This window comes from Macrotis lagotis, chromosome X, assembly GCF_037893015.1.
Source record: "Macrotis lagotis isolate mMagLag1 chromosome X, bilby.v1.9.chrom.fasta, whole genome shotgun sequence".
NCBI classification, from domain to species: Eukaryota; Metazoa; Chordata; class Mammalia; order Peramelemorphia; family Peramelidae; genus Macrotis; species Macrotis lagotis.
In genome coordinates this window covers 523,646,298-523,667,079 of record NC_133666.1, presented here as the reverse complement: position 1 = coordinate 523,667,079, position 20,782 = coordinate 523,646,298, and the positions used below count along the sequence as shown (strand labels likewise).

Here is a 20,782-nt window from a genome sequence, read left to right as displayed (position 1 = left end):
CACTCAGTCTATTGTCTATTTAGCTATCAAAGTGATCTTCCCAGTCTTCCTGCTTTACTCTCTACTCGAGTACCTAAGTGGTATTTCATGTCACCTTTTCCTACTCAATGCTCTCCAATGATTCTAGAACAGGTATAAAATTCTCTTCCTGGATTTTAATGCATTCTTACAATCTGACTGCTTCGTGCCTTTGTTTTTCTAAACTTTTCTAAACTACAAACTGTCCATTACAGAAATTCTGGCTTTCTTACTCTTTCTCAAAAAGGACACTCCATGTCCCAGCTGCATTCCTTCTTGCTAGCTATCTTCCTTCTGTCAAATCTTCCTCATCTTCAATTCCTGGCTTCCTTTAAGAGTCTATCAAGTTCTGCTTTCTATAAAAAAAAAGTCTGTATTCTGCAATACTCATATATGATCAGTATGTAGTCCTGTGCTCAGTTCTGGGCACTATATCTTAGGAAGGACATTATTAAGGTATAAAGTGTCCAAAGGTAGGCAACTAGGACTAGGAGTTGAGATCATGTTAAATGAGGATTGATTAAAGGAATTAGTACTATTTAACCTATAGAAAAGCAATCTTATATAAGGGTTCTTAACGCTACAAGGGATCCATATATGGATCTAAGGAGCTTTGTAAATTGAACATATAATATTGTGATACCTACACTTTAGGATAATTGATTTCCTTTGAAAATCTGTGTATTCATTTTTTGTATTAAACAATAATTTTGAAAAAAGGATCTAAAGGTTACATCAGATTGCAAAGTGATCATGATATAAAAAAGTCTAATAACCACTGACTCAGAAAGATATGATAGCTGTCTTCATGTATTAAAAAGCTATGAAAGAGATATAAGACTTGTTCTGTTTGGTCCCAGAGGGCACCATTAAAAGATGCTTTGATTTTTTAAAAATTTCTAATAATTTGAGTTATCTAAAAATATAAAGGGTTCCTAAGGATTGATGAGATTTCCTCCTCTCCCTGGAGTTCTTTATGCAAAGGTTAGCATACTACTTGAAAGATTAGTTGCATGAGCAAGTTTTTCATGTATGTTTTTAAAGGACAGCCTCTGGGCTTCACTTGTAATTGAGATTTTGTGATCATTCATGTTTTATGATATTTCACTAACAATGAAACTATTGCATTGTCCTGAATATCCACAGCAAACAAAACTAGTAGTCAAAACTTACAAAGAGGCAGACTTTGACTTTGTATAAGGAAATATTCCTAACACTTTGAACTCTCTAATTAAACCAAGGACTGACCCAGAAACTTTCAGATCATTGGTGGTCTTAAGGAAGAAGCTGAATGACTACTGTAAAGTCTGATGTAGAGGAAATTCCTATTTAAGTATGATCTTAACTACATCACCTTTCAAGTTCCATTTCTTTTGCTCTAAAAAGTATGGAATTTTACTCAGTTATGGAAACTTGTTTGATAATGATTAAATAATGATTCACATTTTTCTTCTTTAATATTCAGTTCTGATATGAAATATTTTGAAGAATTTTGCTTTTAAAATGGAAAGAAAATGAGATTTGAAGATATTACTGGAATAGTTAAAATATGCCAACAGTAGATATTTCTGCAACAAGTACAGATAATTGAGTAAAATCATACAGCTCAATTTTTCTCACATGATAAAAGATGCTGAAAACAACTTGGTATATACCTTGGGGATCCTCTTTGTTTTCTTCATCTAAAAGCTTCATTAATTCATCATATAGAAGTTTCTCATCAATATGCTGCAGAACTTTCAAAAAAAGAATTGGTATCAGCTATTCCCTTTAGTAAATATAGTTCACATTTATAGCTATATAAATATTAACACTGAACAATTAATAACCAATCATTTATTTATACTGTGAATTATGAACCACAATACCTCAAAATGACAATTCTCAATTTTCTATCATATTATTAGTTTTGGTAAATCAATAACAGCATCAGAAAGAGTTTAAAAGGTATCTAAAATGGCATGGTTAGCATTATAACAATATAGTCTTCTCTGATAACCAGGATCTTATTGTTAGAAAACTGAAAGAGAAAATATATAGATGATTAATAGATATATAGATAGATTAAAATATTTATTTAATATAACTTGATATTAATAATTAAGAATTTATTTCACATCACTTTCTAGTTCTCAGTTAATGAGATTGAACATGATGGAATGATCAAACCCAGAAGTTAGCAACTTTTTAAAGCAACCAGTTGGCATAAAGGATCAAACACTTGACCTAGAATTAGAAGGAGTTAAATTCAAATCCAGACTCTGCATTAGTAACAAGACTAATAATCTCTATTTCAGTTTCCTCTTCTGTAAAATGAAGATAAAAAAGGAGCACATACCTCACAAGATTTTTGGATAAAATGAAATAAATTACTTTGCAAACCTTAAAGTACTGCATAAAATTTAAATATTCATAAAGTTATTTTATTAATATTCTAGTCTGTCTTTCACATTTACTATATATATATAATTATTTTATCATATATGTACTTACATGCTAATTTAAGATGCATGTAAGCAGGTAGGAATTATCATCATCCTAATTTTTTTTTCATCTAGGTCAGTGAATTGATAGAAATGACCTTGATATATATATATATATATTATGTGTTTATGTACATATATAATAAATATTCTAAGAGATTATTACAAAAATTCTAAAATAACTTTATGATAATTTAATAAGAGTATCAAAATATGAATTTATCTTCTGGAGCTTGCTGAAAGCATTTTTGAAATATTTTTAAAATGAATTCTCATTTATATCTCTTTAATGAAATTCAAATAGAAGTTATCCTAGGAAAGGAAACTATTCTGTTTCTAATCTTTGCTATTTATTGTTCTGTAGACTATTCACAGATAAGTTCAATAAATTGCTCCTTTTGTGAGCAAAAAAAATAAGTAAGGGGATATAAATTCATTTTCTTTATGCTCACTGAAAGTATGCTGGTAACAACTACCGTGGCTTATAGGATGATCTCTCATCCTCTTCCTATGCAGTTTTGAGGCCTTTCCCATGAGGATAATTTTTTGAAAACTTGCTTATTCCACAAAATTCAGTGATTTGGAGCATTCAATATGGGCTTTTCATAACTATTAAAATATCATTGTTAAATTTTATGGATCAGTGTTACATCCAGGCAATTGTTATATCCAAGCAACAATTTTATCTATGATCGTGTTCCTATTCCAGTACAATTCAATTGCTAAAAGCCAGAGGATATTTTAAGGACTATCATTGTAGTGAAGAGATATTTTCTTTCTTAGTTTATGAAAGACAGCAAACTTCTAATATACAATTCCTGCCAGCCAGTTGTATTTTGCTAATGATGGGGAGCAGGGGCTGAGGAATCCTACTAGGTATGCAATAGATTTGCTGGTTGGATACATACCATCAAACTCAAAAGAGACTATAAAATTTGAGTCTGTGTCCCCTTCAAAATCATCTGAGTTATTAGTGTTATTTTTTTTACAATATTAGAGTTTATACTAAGTAAAGATTTTAATGACCATAGGTTCTCAAATTTGTCCTTCAGATTTTAGCCTGGTTTCTGCTGTTGTTTTTGTTTGTCCTTTGTTCTCAAAGAAGATTAAGACATCAGGGAAGTTATGCCATGTTATATATACACATGAATTGATTAAGTGTGTGTGTGAGGGCGGGGAAGCTGTGTTAAGTCACCAGCTTCACTTTCTCCTCCAGAGCCATCTGAATCTAGTGGTCAGATATGGATTCAGATGAATGGAGATGACCCTAGATAGAGGCAATCAGGGTTAAGTGGCTTGCACAAGGTCACACAGCTAGTGTCAAATGCCTGAGTCCAGATTTCAACTCAGATCCTCCTGAGTCCAGGACTGGTGCTTTATCCACTATACTACCCAGAATGTCAGACCTGGAATCTGGAAGATTCCATCTTTCTGAATTCAAATCTGGCCTCAGACATTTACTAGATGTGTGAGCCTGGGAAAGTTATTATCCTTCTCCTTATAATGATATTGTCCTTATCATTATCCTAAAGCTTATATATTAAGTGAATCACAGACATAATCCCAAGAAATCAGAAATCCTGGGATCCACTGACACAACTGAAATCTTGATTGGAGTTTCTAAAATAAATTTCCCTTGATGAATTTGTCAGTTGAAGCTTATACCTTGATGAAAAGTTATCTTAAAATTTTATAAAAACTCATATTTAAAAACATTTCTCTCCAAAAGGGCCATTATTTTTGCCCAATTAATTCTTCAAAACTTTTCCATATAAAGTCTCTAATTTTAGTAGGAAGGTTTAAAAAAATAATGCTTCTTTAGAAATAGGGAAGGATTGAACTTCACTGTTTCTGAAGTATGATCTCAGCTGAATTCATATATACTAGGTTGTCCTTCACCTTGCAGAAGGACTAGAGAATTTCCGTAGAAAACGGAGGGTGGAACTATAAAGTTAGCACCTGGTAATTTACAATGAACTTGAACGTTTTTATGTGATCGGCACCTTTTTCCTCTCTAGTGGGTTAGAATTTCTAATGACCATTGGGGCTCTTTTCAGTCAACCACCTGCTCTATTTAACATAACACCTGAAATAAATCATAGAATCATAGAATTTAAAAGGGATTATAGTGTATCTAGTCTTACTCCCTCATTTTATTTAATTTTTGATATTGTGCTTTTAAGGGATAGGATGCCTTATTCAATTAAAAATCATATTAGACAGAATGTTAAGCTATATGGTTGACATTTTAGAAAACAATGTAACATAACTTTGTCTTCTCCCAAAATGTCTTTTGTTTGTTTTTCAGCAATAATTCATTTTCTATCTCAGTACAGTATTTCTTTAAAGCTTTATTGATAATTTCTTTTGTTGATCTTTTTTAAAGATCACAGTAATTTTATGATTTTCTGATACAGACCTCCTCTCCCTATAGAAGCTTCTTTAAAAGGAAATGTAAAGTAAAACCTATATACACAGAAATAATGCTTAGAGTATATGATTTTTTTCACCATCTATAGAGCCTCGATCCCCAAGACATACAATAGGAAGAGAGAAATGTGATTCATTTTAAATTGGAAACATAGACTTTATATCCTTCTGGTTTACCAGCTATCATATAATTATTTTTCTTTGCTGATTTTGTAGAGTTGCTTAAGTTGTGGAAGTAAACATCATACCATCTGTAAAAAGAATACAAATCTTGTTATATGTAAATATACATATACACATACATAAATCTATATAGCTGGTATACTATTGTTTAGAGGGGAAAATTCTTATTTTACTCTCTATATCTGATGGGAAAGTTTTCATTTTTTCTAATGTATATGAGACTAATTCTTAGTTATATTCATATAAACATATACTTTCAATAACATTAAAATATCCTTCTATAACTATGACTTATAATGTTTTAACACAAATGTGTACTCCATTTTATTTTAAATGCAATAATAAAATCATGTATTTTATTGATTTCATAATTTATATTATTAATTATGTGAATTATTTCCCAAATTGTTGAGACAGTTTTACATCTCCAGAATAAATTAAGCATGGTTGTAGGGAATAATATTTTAAATCTATAATGGTAATATCTTTTTCTAAAATTTCATTTAAATTTTTCCCATTGATATTCATTACTAATATTGATTTGCAATGCATTTTTCCTCCTTCATTCTTTCCTAGATAGAGCATCAAATGCTAAAATGTCTCATAGCTATAATATTTATTTGATATTAAAGTTCTGAAGCTTGAACATTACATTTTGTGTTGAGTTTTATTTGTTTAATCTGTTTATTAATGTCCTTGGTATGCTACCAAGCTGCTCTTTGTCTCTAAATATAATGCTCTTGAGGAAATTGCTCTATTGATATCCTTAAGTGTCATATTCCAGTGTCATATATATATATATATATATATGCATATATATATATATATAAATTTTTGTACTGTCAAATTTAATTCCGATTCTGTTCTTTGGAATTCAAGTTCTTTCAACTGCTTATTTAGAGTCTCTCTTCGATTTGAAATAATTGCAAATCTGCTAAATAATATTTCCACTTGATTTCGTCTTATTTTTCTTTAATAGCTCTCTCTGATTTTCTTTTACCTTTCCATTCTAATTTCTTCTTTTATTGTATTTTAAAATATTCTAGGGGGTACAAAGCCAAGATGGTGGTGTGAAGGCAGCATTTCCTGGGAACTCCCACCCCCCCAACTCCAAAAAAAACAAAAAAAAGGATGGCTCTGGCTAAAATTTAGAGTGTCAGAACCCACAGAAAGACTGAGTGATACATATTCCCAGTCCAAGATAACTTAGAAGTTCTGCGGGAAAGGTGTTTCACCAGGACTGGGAGTTGGAAAAAAAAAGCTGCAGCCCAGCCCAGCCCAGCACAGTCCAGCACAGTCCAGAGATCAGCAGCAGCAGCTTGAAGGGGCAGTGAGAGAACTCTGCTGTACCTGGATGAGTGTGGAGTAAGGGAGTGAGAATTGGGAGAAAGTAGCCTGAATCCCCAGAGACTGTAAGGAAAGTTTGTAGAGATTTCTCTGCTCCCCCTTGGATAGGACTCCGCTGTTTGCCTACACTCAGATATTGCAGTTTGGTCTTCCACACTAAATAACCAAGCCGGATCTCTCCTTATAGCCCCAGATCAGAGGGTAGTGCTGTGGTCATCTACATATCAAAGCACAGGATAGAGAACATAAGACCTTGGAGGAATAAAGGTCCAAGTGAGGTGTTCCCCCCAAAAAAACCCAACCCCAAAGCCTTGGAAGTGCTGTAAATTAGTTTTGGGCTAAGGAAATGAGTAAACAACAGAAAAAGAAGAATCTGACAATAGAGAATTACTTTAGTCCCATGGAAGATCAAAACACATACTCAGATGATGACAAAATAAAAGCTTCAATATCCAAAACCTCCAAGAGAAATAGAAAATGGGCTCAGACTATGGATGAGCTCAAAAAAGACTTTGAAAAGTAATTAAGGGAGGTAGAGGAAAAATTGGGATGACAAATGAGAGCAATGCAGAAAAATCATGAAAACCAAATCAAAAGCTTGGTGAAAGATATATCAAAACATAGTAAAGAAAATAATATGTTAAAAACCAGTTTAGGCTTAATGGAAAAAGCAAAACAAAAGGCAAATGAGGGGAATGCCTTAAAAAAGCAGAATTGGCCAGCTAGAAAAGGAGATAAAAAAGTTCTCTGAAGAAAATAACTCCTTCAAATTCAAAATGGAACTAAAGGAAACTGATGATTTTGCAAGAAATCAATAAGAAATAAAACTCTTCAAAAAATGTCAAAAATTAGAAGAAAATGTGAAATATCTCATTGGAAAAACAACCAACCTCGAAAACAGATCCAGAAGAAATAATTTTAAAATTATTGGGCTATCTGAAAGCCATGACCAGGAGAAGAATCTAGACTTCATTTTTCAAGAAATAATACAGCAAAATTGCCCCGACATCCTAGAAGCTGAGGGTAAAATAGAAATCGAGAAAATTCACCAGTCACCCCCTGAAAGAGATCCCAAAAGAAAAACTTCCAGGAATATTATAGCCAAATTCCAAAACTCCCAAATCAAAGAGAAAATTCTAAAAGCTGTCAGAAACAAACAATTCAACTACCAAGGTTCCATAGTCAGGATTATACAGGATCTGGCAACATCTTCATTAAGGGCTCATAGGGATTGGAATATGATATTCCAGAAGGCAAAAGATCTTGGTTTACAACTGAGAATCAACTACCTAGAAAAACTGAACATCCTCTTTCAGGGGAAAAGATGGATTTTCCCATGAAACAGGGAACTTTCAAACTTTCCTTTTGAGATGACCAGAACTGAACAGAAAGTCTGATCTCCAAGTACAGGACTCTGGGGAACCATAGAGGGAGTGGAAGAGAGGGACTAACTATGAGAAACTTGATGATGTTGAACTGTTTGTATTTCTGCACAGGAAGAAGATATTTATAACTCATATGAACTTTCTCATTTATAAGAGCTTTTAGAAGGAACATATATAGACAGGACATGAAGGAGCAGAATATAATGGTATGATGTGGTAAAGGGATGAAGTCAATGGGTGATAAGGGAAAGTACTGGGAGGAAGGAAAAGGAGATGATGAAGCTAAGAGATTTCACATAAGAGTCAAGAAAAAGCTTTTTCAATGGAGTGGAAGGGGGGAAGGCAAGGGGGGAAATGAGTAAGCCTTCATTCTCATCAGAAATGGCTCAGGGAGGAAATGACATACACACTTAATAGGGTGAGAAAATCTATCTTGCCCTGGAGAAGGGTGGGAGGGAAGGGACAGGGCAAGGGGGAATGGGGGGAGGGAAGGGGGTATAGGTGATAGAAGAGAAGGAAGACTGGGGGAGAGGATACACAGATTCAACACTCTTTTGGACACAGCCAGGATGAAAGGAGAGAGAGAATAGAATAAATGACAGTGGGGAGAAAAAGAGTGGATGTACAGCTAGTAATAGCAACTGTGGGAAAAATATTGAAGCAACCTCTCTGGTGGACTTATGATAAAGAAAGAAACTCACCCCAGAGACAGTCATTGAAATCTGAACACAGACTGAAGTATGTTTCTCTCTCTCTCTCTCTCTCTCTCTCTCTCTCTATATATATATATATATATATATATATATATATATATATATATATATATATATATATATTCTTGAGCTTTCTCATCTTCTTGGGGGGGAAGGTATGTTTATTCTTATATTTACTTTTATAACATTCAAATTACATCAATGTATGTGATGGAAACAATGTAGAGACTGTAGGGAGGGGAGGAAAGGGAGGAGGAGGAAATTGTGAAAATCAAAGACTTGCAAAAAACGATGGGTACCTATTACTATTGTATATAGATTGACAACAAACAAAATGTTAAAATGTTAAAAAATAAAATATTCTGGAATGTTTTGCCATTGCTCAGATATTTTTGTGGGTTCCATAAAATTCATTTCCTTGATTTATTTTTCCTTGGAAATTTTTTGGTTTCATGTCCTTCTTTATATAGCATACTCACTCAGTTTTTCAAAATTATTTGATCCTTTTATAATAATAATATTGTGCTGCTGCTGTTTTAGTCTTCATTCTCAAAGAGGAACATGACATCAAAGAAGTGATGCCCATGTTATGCATGTGAATTGGATTGAATGAGCAAGTGCAATGCTAAGTCACCAATCATGTCAGGATCATATAAAACATACACTGTCAATGAAGAACATAACTGATATGTTCAAACATTACTAATGTATACATTTTTACCTTACTGTGCTAATTTGATATAACAAAGAACTTCTTTTTGGGAGGAGAATATTGAAAGTTAGATATTGAAAGTGGGTAGTGATAGTAAAGCACAAAAAATAGAAGGAAAATAATATCAATGAAACATTTTAAAACACACTGGTGGAAAAAAAGTAAGTGTAGAAGGTTATAGAATGATGAATGTCCCATTATACTAAAATATATATATATATATATGTATATATGTATGTATGTATGTATTAGAAAGCTATGCGTAACTTAAATCACAGAAATTGTAATTTAATTGCTATAGGCTAGCTTGAAGAAATGAATACAAGTGCACAATGTAACTCACATGCCATATATTCCTTACTTTCCAATTAGGGTTTCCTTTTTTTGGTTTTGTAAAATTTAACTTTAAACAATATGTTTCAAAAGTGCATTTGAAATGCTAACAGTGCACTTATATAGTACATTAAAATTTACAAAATGATTTCATCTTAACAACACTATGAGTTATGTCCTGTAAACAATATTAAGTGACTTACTTAGTGTGTTATATCATGGTTGTGAGAGTCTCTTAATTTCAAAACCAATATTCTGTGTTCAATTATCAAATATTTTCTGAACACACAGGAAGACTGCGATTTTTATAAAATTAAATATATGAAATCTTGTATATGTTAAATATTTCTTCCAAAATTAAATTCATCCTACCCCTTTGAATGCTAGTCAAAACCCTTTGCAAACAGTTGGATAATAATTTTTATTACACTCCATTCCCTGTGTCACCTAGTATAAATCACTTTGCTTCAATGGCAGTCATTTTCTCAGTTATGTATATGTGCCCCAGAAGTAGAGTTCAACTTTTAAAATGAGCCAAAAAAATCAAAAAGAATGCAAATGATAGAAAATTAATATGACTACAGGTGTAATCAAAATGCCATACTAGAATGGGAAAGCAGTGACAAAATTACTACTCATGAAGTCTCAAAGGGGATTATGATTTAGTCTGAAATCCAAACTTTCCTTCTGGAAGAGCTCAAAAAGGATTTTAAAAACTAAGTAAAGGAAGTTAGAAAAAAATTGGAGAAAGAATTGAGAGTCATACAAAAGAATTATGAAAAAATGTGAAAGGAACACAAAAAATTGAATGAAAAAACAATACATTAAAAGAAGGATTTGCCAAATGGAAAAAGGGGGAATACAAAGATACTTTTTAATACTTAAAAATTTGAATTGGGCTAGTAAAAACTAATGACACTATAATACATAAAAACCCATTAAACAAAATCAAAAGACAGTAAAAATAGAAGAAAATGAATAGCACCTCCTAAAAATGGCCAACTTAGAAAACAGATTCAGAAAATATAATTTGTGAATCATTTGTCTATCTGAAAGCCATAATAAAAAAAAAAAGCCTGGACAATATACTTCAGGAAATTGTGAAGGAAAACTGACCAGATATCCTAGAAAAATGGGGTAAAATGTTCTTCAAAGAATCCATCAATCCCAAAGAGATCACAAAATAAAAACTTCAAGGAGTATCATGGCCAAATTTCAGAATTATCAGTTACAGGATAAATTACTGTAAGCAGTCAAAAAAAAGAAACAATTCAAATACCAAGGAACCCAAGTTAGCATTACACAGGATTTAGTTGCTCCAACATGAAAAGATCAGAGGGCCTGGAATATGATATATAGGAGAAAAACAGAGCTTAGGTTACAACCAACAATCAGCTACCCTGTAAAATTCAGCATATTCTTTCAAAGGAAAAAAATGAACTTTCAATAAAATTGGGGACTTTCAAATTTACATGGCAAAAAGATAATAACTGAAAAAAATTGATCTTTGAATACAAGACTCAAGAGATGTGTAAAAAGGTAAATGTAAAGAAAAATTGTTCGATAATAAGGTTAAACTGTTTACATTTTCACATGGGAAAAATAATACCAGTAATTCTTGAGAACTGTATTTCTATTAGGACAGTTGAAAGGCGTATACTTAAGAGGATATGGTCATAGGATGATTATGAGGTGATTACATAAAAAAAACAGTTTACACATGGAAAAAATAATTATAGTAGAAAAAAGGGAGGTAGAAAAAGATATATTACATTACATGAAGAGGCACAGAGGGCCAATTATTATGGTAGAGGAGAAAAAAGGTGAGTATGAGACTTGATTGAATCTTAATCTCAATAGATTTCATTCAAAGAGGAGTAAAGTTAGCTTACCCTACAGTGAAGAAAAAACAGGTGGGGGCAGCAAAAAGAAGGAAAGCAAGAATGATAAAATGGAGAGCAGGTATAGGAGGGGAGAGGGGAAAGAAAATGGGGAAGACTGATAGAAAGAAGAGCAGATTGAAGGAGGTGGTAGGCAAAAGAAAACCACTGTTGAGGAAGGAAAGAGTAAAAGAAGAGAAAAAGTATAAATGGGGGGAAAATAAAATGAAGAGGAAATACAGAGTTGTTAATCATAATATTGAATGTTAATAGGATGAACTCTCCCATAAAACAGAAACAGACAGCAGAGTGGATTAAAAACCAGAATCCTATATATTCTTATAGAAAACACATTTAAAGCAGAGAGATATACCCAGACTAAAGGTTGGAGCAAAATATATTATGCTTTGACTGAAGTAAAATAGAGCAAGGGAAGCAATCCTGATCCTAGACAAAGTAAAATCAAATATAGAACTAATTAAAAGAGTTAAGGAAGAAACTACATCTTTCTAAAAGGTACCATAGAGAACAAATATAAATAATAATATATATGTACCAAGATAGCATTGAAATTCTTAGAGAACACAAGTAAGTTATAGGAAGAAAAAGACAGTAAAACTATACTAACAGGGGATCTCAAAATCCCTCTCAGTATTAGATAAATCTAATAAAATAAACAAGAAAGAAGTGAAGGAGGTGAATAGAATCTTATAAAAGTTAAAAATGATAGACCTCTGGAGAAAACTGAATGGAGATAGAAAGGAATATACATACACACACACACACACACACACACACACATATATATATATATATATATATATATATATATATATATCCTTTAAAGAATTATGACTCGTCTTCCCTGGAACATTTACTAATTTTTACTAATTATAAGTAGACTAGACTCCTTGCATGAAAAGTAAGCAACTTAGTGAAGAAAGACAATGGTTTTTAAAAGACCAGAAGACTAGAAGGCATTATTTTCAACAGGTAGTATGAGGTCAGACAAGTATTTCTAAGAGGAGGCCACATAGTCTTGGTGGAACTGAGCATGTGGTTACCCAGAATGCATACAGAAAAGCCCACTTAGGAGGGTGTAAATTTGATTTCATTCTAAATTCATCCAAAGGATGAACAAAGAAGAGTAGTGCATACACACACACTTAGGGAAAGTCCTATCTGTGGTTTGTGGTTCAAGATTCTGGGTTCATATCCCTATGATACTGTTTCTTATTGGCTGGCCTAAACAGTAGTTAGTTTAGGTATTCTTACTATTCTTTTCTAATGGGGTCTTGTGAGGGAGTCAGGTAGTTGGGGCTGGAGTATATGCATGAAGACCTAGACAAAATTTTACCATGTATTAGGACATTAAAAACCTTATAATCAAATGTGAAAAGGCAGAAATATTAAATGCATCTTTCTCAAATCATGATGCAATAGAAATTACATATAGAAAAGAGCTATGGAAAGATAGATAAGAAGCAGCTAGGTGGCAAAGTGGATAGAGCACCAGTCCTGGAAGCAGAAGGACTTGAATTCGAATCTGACCTCAAATACTTATTATTACCTAGCTGTGTCACCTTGGGCAAGCCACTTAACCTCATTGCCTTGTAAAATTTAAAAAAAAAGATGAAAATTAATTGAAAAACATTCAAGTGAGATCAATGTACAACATGGAACCAATGTAAACACTAACAGAATGTCTTCTATGGGGGGTGGGGGAGGGAAGCAAGAATAGAGGAAAAATTGTAAAACTCAAAATAAATAAAATATTTCTTTAAAATTTGATTGCAAATTAAATAATAGCCTAAATCTTAAAGAAGGAGAAGGTCAGACAACAAATCATAAAAATAATCAATAGTTTTATCCAAGAGAATGGTAATAGTGATACTTTATAACAGAACATATGGGATGTAGTCTAAGCAGTTCTTAGGGCAAATTTTATATTTCTAAATGTTTATATGAATAAATTAGAGAACAAAGAGAACAGTGAATTGGACATGCAATTTAAAAGGGCTAGAAAAAGAAAAAATAACAATCCCAAATTAAATACAATATTAGAAATCCTGAAAATCAAAGGAGAGATCAATAAAATGGAAAATAAGAAACCTATTGAGCTAGTAAATAAAACTGAGTTGGTTTTATGAAAAAATCAATTAATCAGCCTTTGGTTAATTTGATTTTTTTTAAAAAAATAAAGCCAAATTACCAGTATCAAAAATGAAAAAGGTTAATTCACAGCTAGTGAAGAGAAAATTAAAGCAATAATCCAGAGCTACTTTGTCCAACTACATGCCAGTAAATCTGGCAAATTAAATGAAATGGATGACTATTTACAAAAGAATAAATTGCTCATATTAGCAGAAAATGAAACAAAATACTTATATGATCTCATTTCAGAAAAAGAAATTTAATATACCATCAAGGAGTTCCCTAAGAAAAAAATCTCCAGGATCAAATGAATTCACACATGAATTCTACCAGACATTTCAAGAATAATTAATTCCAATACTATATAAACTATTTGGAAAACAGGTGGAGTCCTACCAAATTCCTTTTATCACACATATATAATTTGGACACCTAAACCCAGAAGAGTCAAAACTGAGAAAGAAAATCAAAGACAAATTTTTCTATTTATGCACAAATTAGCAGAGATTACTTCAGTATCACCAGAACAATACAATATGTCCAGGTGGGATTTATATCAGTAATTCAGGGTTATTTCAATATTAAGAAAGCTATCAGCATAATTGACCATATCAAAAACAAGGCTATCAGAAAACATATGATAATCTCAATAGGTGCCAAAATTTTCTTTTGACAAAATACAGCTTTCATTCCTATTAAAAACACCAGAGAGCATAGGAACAAATGAATTTTTCTTCAAAATGATTAGTAATATCTATCTAAAACCCAAACGAAGCATCATATGCAATGGCAATAAACTAGAAGCCTTCTCAATAAGATCAGGGTGAAATAAGGATGTCATTATCACTATTATTCAATATTTTGCTAGAAATGTTAGTTTTAGTGAAAAGATAAAAGAAATTAAAGGAATTAGAATAGGTAATGAGCAAAACTGTCACTCTTTGAAGATGATATGACAGTATACTTAGCTAATCCTAGAGATTACGCTAAAAATCTACTTGAAACAATTAATAACTTTAGTAAAGTGGAAGGATTTAGAATAAACCCACATAAATCATCAGCATTTCTATACATTACCAACAAAGTCCAGCAACAAGCAACAAAAAGAGAAATTCCAGCCAAAGCAACTGTAGACAACATAAAATATTTGGAAGTCTAACTGCCAAGATTATCCCATGTATTATTGAATATAATTACAAAATGATTTTCACATAAATCATGTCGATCAAAATAACTGGAAAAATATCAGTTGCTCACCTGTAGGTCAAGTTGATATAATAAAAATGGCAATTTTATCCAAATTAATGTATTTATTTAGTGCTACACCAATCAAAATGCTCAAAATTATTTGAGGTTAGAAAAAGAATAGTAACAAAATTTATCTGGAAGAACAAAAGATCAAGAATATCAAGGGAATAAATGAAAAAAAAGTGCAAAGGAAGATGGCCTACCCATCATACTAGAACTAAAATTATATTATAAAGCAACAGTTATCAAAACTATTTGCTATTGGCTAAGGAATAGATTGATAGATCAGTGAAATCAGGTGATTAAGTTCACTGAGCAAGGTAGTATATAACTATACCAATCTCATGTTTGATAAACTCAGACTTCAGCTCCTTGACATAGAATTCACTATTTGAAAAAAAGTGCTAGGAAAACTGGAAAAATAATATGGTACAAACTGATACATAAGCCAGGGCTTTCTAAAACACAGTCTACAGATGACTGGCAGTGTGATTTTATGCAACCAACCTGTGGCTTTTGATTTTCACAAACAATAAAAATAAAATAATAATTGGCATGGAATGTGTATTAGATTTTTTAATTCCATCACTAAAGAATAATATCATTTATATTAATTTTCTTTGATGCTTTTAAGTAGTATTAGGGAGGGAACATAGTGAATGCAGTTGTCAATCTGTGTAATGCATTCTGTTCATATAATGCAGACTAGTCAGCATGCACCTACCTTTATACTGTTGTGTTGTCACTTTGTGGTTTCATACTTGCTTTTGTGTTTAGTGCCCTTATCTGTCCTATTGATGACATTCCCCCACTTTCTAAGAAGTTAAAAGTACCATGACTTTTCGTAGAAACTTGCTAAACTTAACTACGGTGACTAAGGTAGATTAACTGTTATATAAATGTATTGTATTTTTTATTCTGGGGCAGTCCTCAAATAATTATTTTATTTTAATGCATCCCTAAGATAACCTAAGGTTGTACAGCCCTGCCATAAGTAAAAAAAAAACAGCAAGGAATTATTTACCTATATGAGCTATTGAAAGAAGAAGAATTGATAACCAAGGAAAGATAGAGAACATTATGAAATCCTAAATGGGTAATTTTAATTACAACAAATTGAAAAGATTTTATACAAACAAATTCAAAGCATCCAAGATTAGGGGAAAAAATGATTTTATAGCCAGTATGCCTAATAAAGGTCTCATTTCTAAAACGAATATAGAGCTCAGTCAAATTTATAAGAACACAAATTATTCCCCAATTGATAAATGGTCAAAAGATAGAACAGGTATTTTTTCAGATGAAAACAATTTAAGGCTATCTGTATGAAAAATTGTCTAAGTCACTGTTAGAGAAATACAATTTAAACAACACTAAGATATACCACCTCAGACTGGTTATTATGACAGAAAAGGGAAATACTCAGTGTTTGAGGGGATGTGGGGAAACTGGGACACTAATGCACTGTTGGTGGAATTATGAACTGATCCACTCAATCTGAAGAGCAATTTTTAGATATTGGAGTTATGCCCAGAAAGGAATAAAACTGTGCATGCCCTTTGATTCATCAATACCACAATTACTTCTGTATCCCAAAGAGATCACTAAAAAGGGTAAAAGATTCACATCTATAAGAATAGTCATAGCAGCTCTTTTTGTGGTACCAAAGAATTGGAAATTGAGGGGATACTCAACAATTGGGGAATGATTGAACAAATTGTGGCATATGAAAATAATGGAATATTATTGTTTTAGAAAAATTATGAGCAAGTAGATTTCAGAAAAACTTGGAAAGATTTACATGATCTGATGCTACATGAAGTGAGCAGAACCTGGAAAACATTGTACACCTTAGCAAAAACATTTCATAATTTTCAACTTTTGATAGACTTAGATCTCAGCAGCATAGCAAAGACATTTTTAAGAGACCTTTGTTGAAAAATGCCATCCTCATCAAGTCAAAGAACTATGAAATCTGAATTTCAATTATATATAATATTTTCATATTTTTACATGTCTTTTTTTTCCTTCTCATTATTTTCCCCTTTTGTTCTGATTCTTCTTTCAGAAATATGTATAACATAATTTTACACATATACCTTATATAAGATTACTTGCTATTCTATGGTGGGAGGAGGGAGAAAACTTTCTAAAACTCAATGTTGAAAATTATCTATTAATATAATTGGAAAAATAAATAATAAGAAAACACTAAAAAATCATTTTATATATATATATGAAAAGGCTATTGGACCTAGCATGGGGAGAAACATGAAAAAAGTCATGAATTTCTCAACATTGTATCCAGATTCTAGGACTATAAATCTTTCCCTATGCAACATGCTATCTCTTCTAAATGTAGCAGAAAAGTTTTATACTTTGATTTTATACCTATAATGCTCCTATCTTTCTTATCATCCAATCCAGTATGTGTGAAAAATTTCATCTACTGTGTACTCTTAGTTGCAGAATGCTCATTTTCAATGTAAGCACACAATAACATTTGCTAAAGTAATCATCCATCATTTCCAAATAATACAAACCTTGTAAGGATGACACTAAACTGTAGTCCACTGAAACCCAAATAAAGAAGATTCATACTTCTTTCTGAACACTAGCTTGCTGTCCTTGATCAAAAATTACCTCTATTACCCATCTCGTTCTTAGTGGCTAAAACTTACCATTTAAATTGTAAGCTGCAACATCTAAATGGAACTGCATATGTGATCTTTGTCACCTCATTTTCATGAATGGAAAAGAATATTCTGACAAAAAAATTACATACTTAATTCTAGCTCACCTTCTCTGCTGACCCCCATCCTGCACTGCCTTGGGTTTATTTCCTCATCCATCAGTGGGTCAAAGTAATTTCTGCTGTATTCATTTCCTGTGGAAAGTACATGAAGGAAGGGTCAGTGATTATTAGAAGCACATGAACCAAAATGTTAATTTTGAAATCGACACCACCACGGAAGGGCCATTTTAGCTACTTTATAAGCTTAATTTTTTTTACAAGTCTTCCAAGCCTCCTAGTTTTATAATTATCATCTTGCAAAAGGTCAAAAAAGGTAATTTTGGAAACAAGTTCATTCTATCTTACTGTTGCTGAGAAATTAATGAGAAAATTATCAAATTTTAGACATTATAATAAGAAAAAACTAAGCCAAATTATTTTCAAGACATACCATAGGAATGCACATTACCAGATTGTTAGGTGGGATAGAAGAGTTCATCACTAGCCCTCTCCTTCTTTGCCTTTACACCACTGGGGATATTTTGATGTCTAATCAGAATTCTGTAGTGAAGTGATGGAGTGCTATATTATGAGAGTGAGTTCTATTTTTAAATAGTTTAAATTTACAGGGGCCAAGTGGGAAGTGATAGAATAAAACTTGTTTTGATGTCATTCCCATGATTTTTTTTCCAATGTGAAGTGGAGATATGATCACTTATTTGATTAATCAGACAGGATAAAATGCAAAACAGAATTCCACATCTTTTTGTCGCTACATATCCCAGTCTTCATGACAAAGATATATGACACAAGATACATTTTGTAAAGGGATAACTTGCCATCATAGATTTCTCAACACTAATTTCAGACATCTACTGGCAGAAATTAATGCCTGCCTATGACTTGTGTTATGCATTCAAGTAAAATGTACCTGATGCTAAGTGCAATTCAAATTAAGTGTCACAAGTCAAGTTAAACACTGGAGACTTGCAATAACTGTATATCTCTGCAAATGTTAAGTCCAGAAAAGGGTTAATGTGTCCTGGTCCCACTGTTATACTCCACAGTATATTTGTTTCAGAATCAAAAATAATCTAAACAGCAGCTCCTTTTCAAAGGCTAAATGAAACTTTGATATGAAACTAGGTTTAATTTATATTTCTGGATGGGCACATTTTTGCTGTCAGTCTCTATTCTATCAATGTAGTAAGTACAAGAACTGAAAATCTGCTTTACCTTGAGGTCTCAATAAAGAAAAAATAAATGAGTTTCATTTTTGTTACTTTATCTGTCAACAACTACTAGGCTGGTATGAATCTTGGCAGGATGTAATCAAAGTCTTATGTACTGCAATAACATAGCTATTCTGCCTTATTCACTGTAATTGTTTTTCATCTAACACAAAAGCATGGTGATACACTAAGTACACTCTTTCATATGCTAGGAAAATAATTCACCATTATGTGCATTAGGGCAAAAATGACAGTGGATGCCTTTATTCACTCACAATGCCATATGCAGTCAATTGTTAGAAAGTGGGCCCTCGAACACTCTGGAAATATCAGAGTATGCACCAGTTCTTTGCAATCCTCCAAAAGACCTGCTGTCTCATTGATGTAGGTATTCTTCCAACAATGCATATCAAAAATCATGTTTTCAAAACTATTATTCTAGATCACTTCCTCACCTGAAAAATGAGAAGCTTGAATTAGCTTATTTCTAAGTTCTCTATTAGTTCTAAATCTAGGCTTCTATGATTCTGTGGAATTTTCATCAATATCCTGTCAGAAGTTTCCAACAGGATTCATGCAATATGTTAGAGATCTTGCTCAAATTATTTTGACATCATGAAGATCCAACAGAGCAAACACACGTTATCTTTGTATCAGTGTCCACCATCATTCAGATATAGTTAAGCACGTTAGAAACAAATCTCACTTCTTAATGATATTTATATGTAACTCTTCAAGCTCCCACACTCCTTTCTCTTCTAAAGTACTAAATTTAAAAGAAGAGATGAAAATAAAGTTTTCTGTCATTAATTCCTATTGTTTTACATGCCTATTCCACTATAATTTTTTTTATCAAACATTTCTTCAATGAAATCAAAGAAATGGAATAGACTGGAATAGTTTCTGAGGCATCTTCAATTCTCAAAGTCTCTAATTGTTCAGTTCTTTACACCAGTTCTCCAAGATAATATTTTGTTTGCAATGTCACATCATGCTAAGCTTCTCTGTTGCCCTTTCTTTGATTCTTGACTTCAATTCCACAAATTCATGTACGGCACAGTGCTTAGGATACAGTAACCATGTACTGCCTAATGCTTACTAACTTATTGATTACTCATTGTTACATGGATGTAAGTGAAATTCTTTCCACCATGAAGGAAAGGGTAAATAAAGACAATCTAGTTAGCATCTAAATTATACATTCATATCATTTAAAATGTGCAGAGTTTATTTTGATCTGAGGCAAAATTGTACTTTCAATTTTATTTACATTTAAGAAATGAGTATGAATTATAAAATATTTCTTGGAGTCAATCACAAGGGAAAGAGACTAAGACTCTTCATAAGGCATAAACCCAGGATCCACTGAATTTCTCATGAAGTTTCATCAATTTTCTTCTTTCACAATGATGTCAGATTGTATTCAAATATATCAAAATTGAGTATTATAATTGGAAACATGATCGGAAATCATTTAATTCAACCTAATCCATTCATTTTCTCTTGAATTTAAAACCTCTTCTTTAAAATATCTCTCATTTGGGTTGATTTTTATTTTATAATACAGTATATTGACAAGTCAGACAGTTCTGATTGTTAAGAAATCCTTCCCTTTGTTGTGTCCAGATCTGTTCCCCTGTAATTTCCAAACTACAGCAATTCTATCTTATGAAAAGTTAATAGATTACTTCTAAGTCTCCTCCTACATAACAAACTTTAGATTACAAGAAGAAAACTATAACCTTATTTCCCCAAAACTTGTCTTGAGAAATATAAACATTTTAAGTCACAATTTTAGGCCCTTTGCCATCTTGTTTGCCCAGCTTGAATGTGCTATACATTGCACTTGGTGTTGTCTCTCTTGTATTGTACTACTGAGAATTGAATTAGAGATGCAACCACAAAGTATAATATGATTATTATCTTGGAT

At 32.1% G+C, this 20,782-nt stretch overlaps 1 protein-coding gene across 1 annotated transcript in view; it reads right to left on the bottom strand.

The window, feature by feature from the left end:
* The window catches only part of LOC141499328 (uncharacterized), a 519,469-nt gene that overhangs the window by 369,158 nt on the left and 129,529 nt on the right, over positions 1 to 20,782 (bottom strand). The window contains exons 7-8 of the mRNA XM_074202106.1: positions 17,687 to 17,773; positions 1,674 to 1,754 (exon numbers count right to left, since the gene is read on the bottom strand). Of these exons, the coding sequence (XP_074058207.1) occupies positions 1,674 to 1,754; positions 17,687 to 17,773 (168 nt within the window). The remainder of the gene's footprint in view (positions 1 to 1,673; positions 1,755 to 17,686; positions 17,774 to 20,782) is intronic.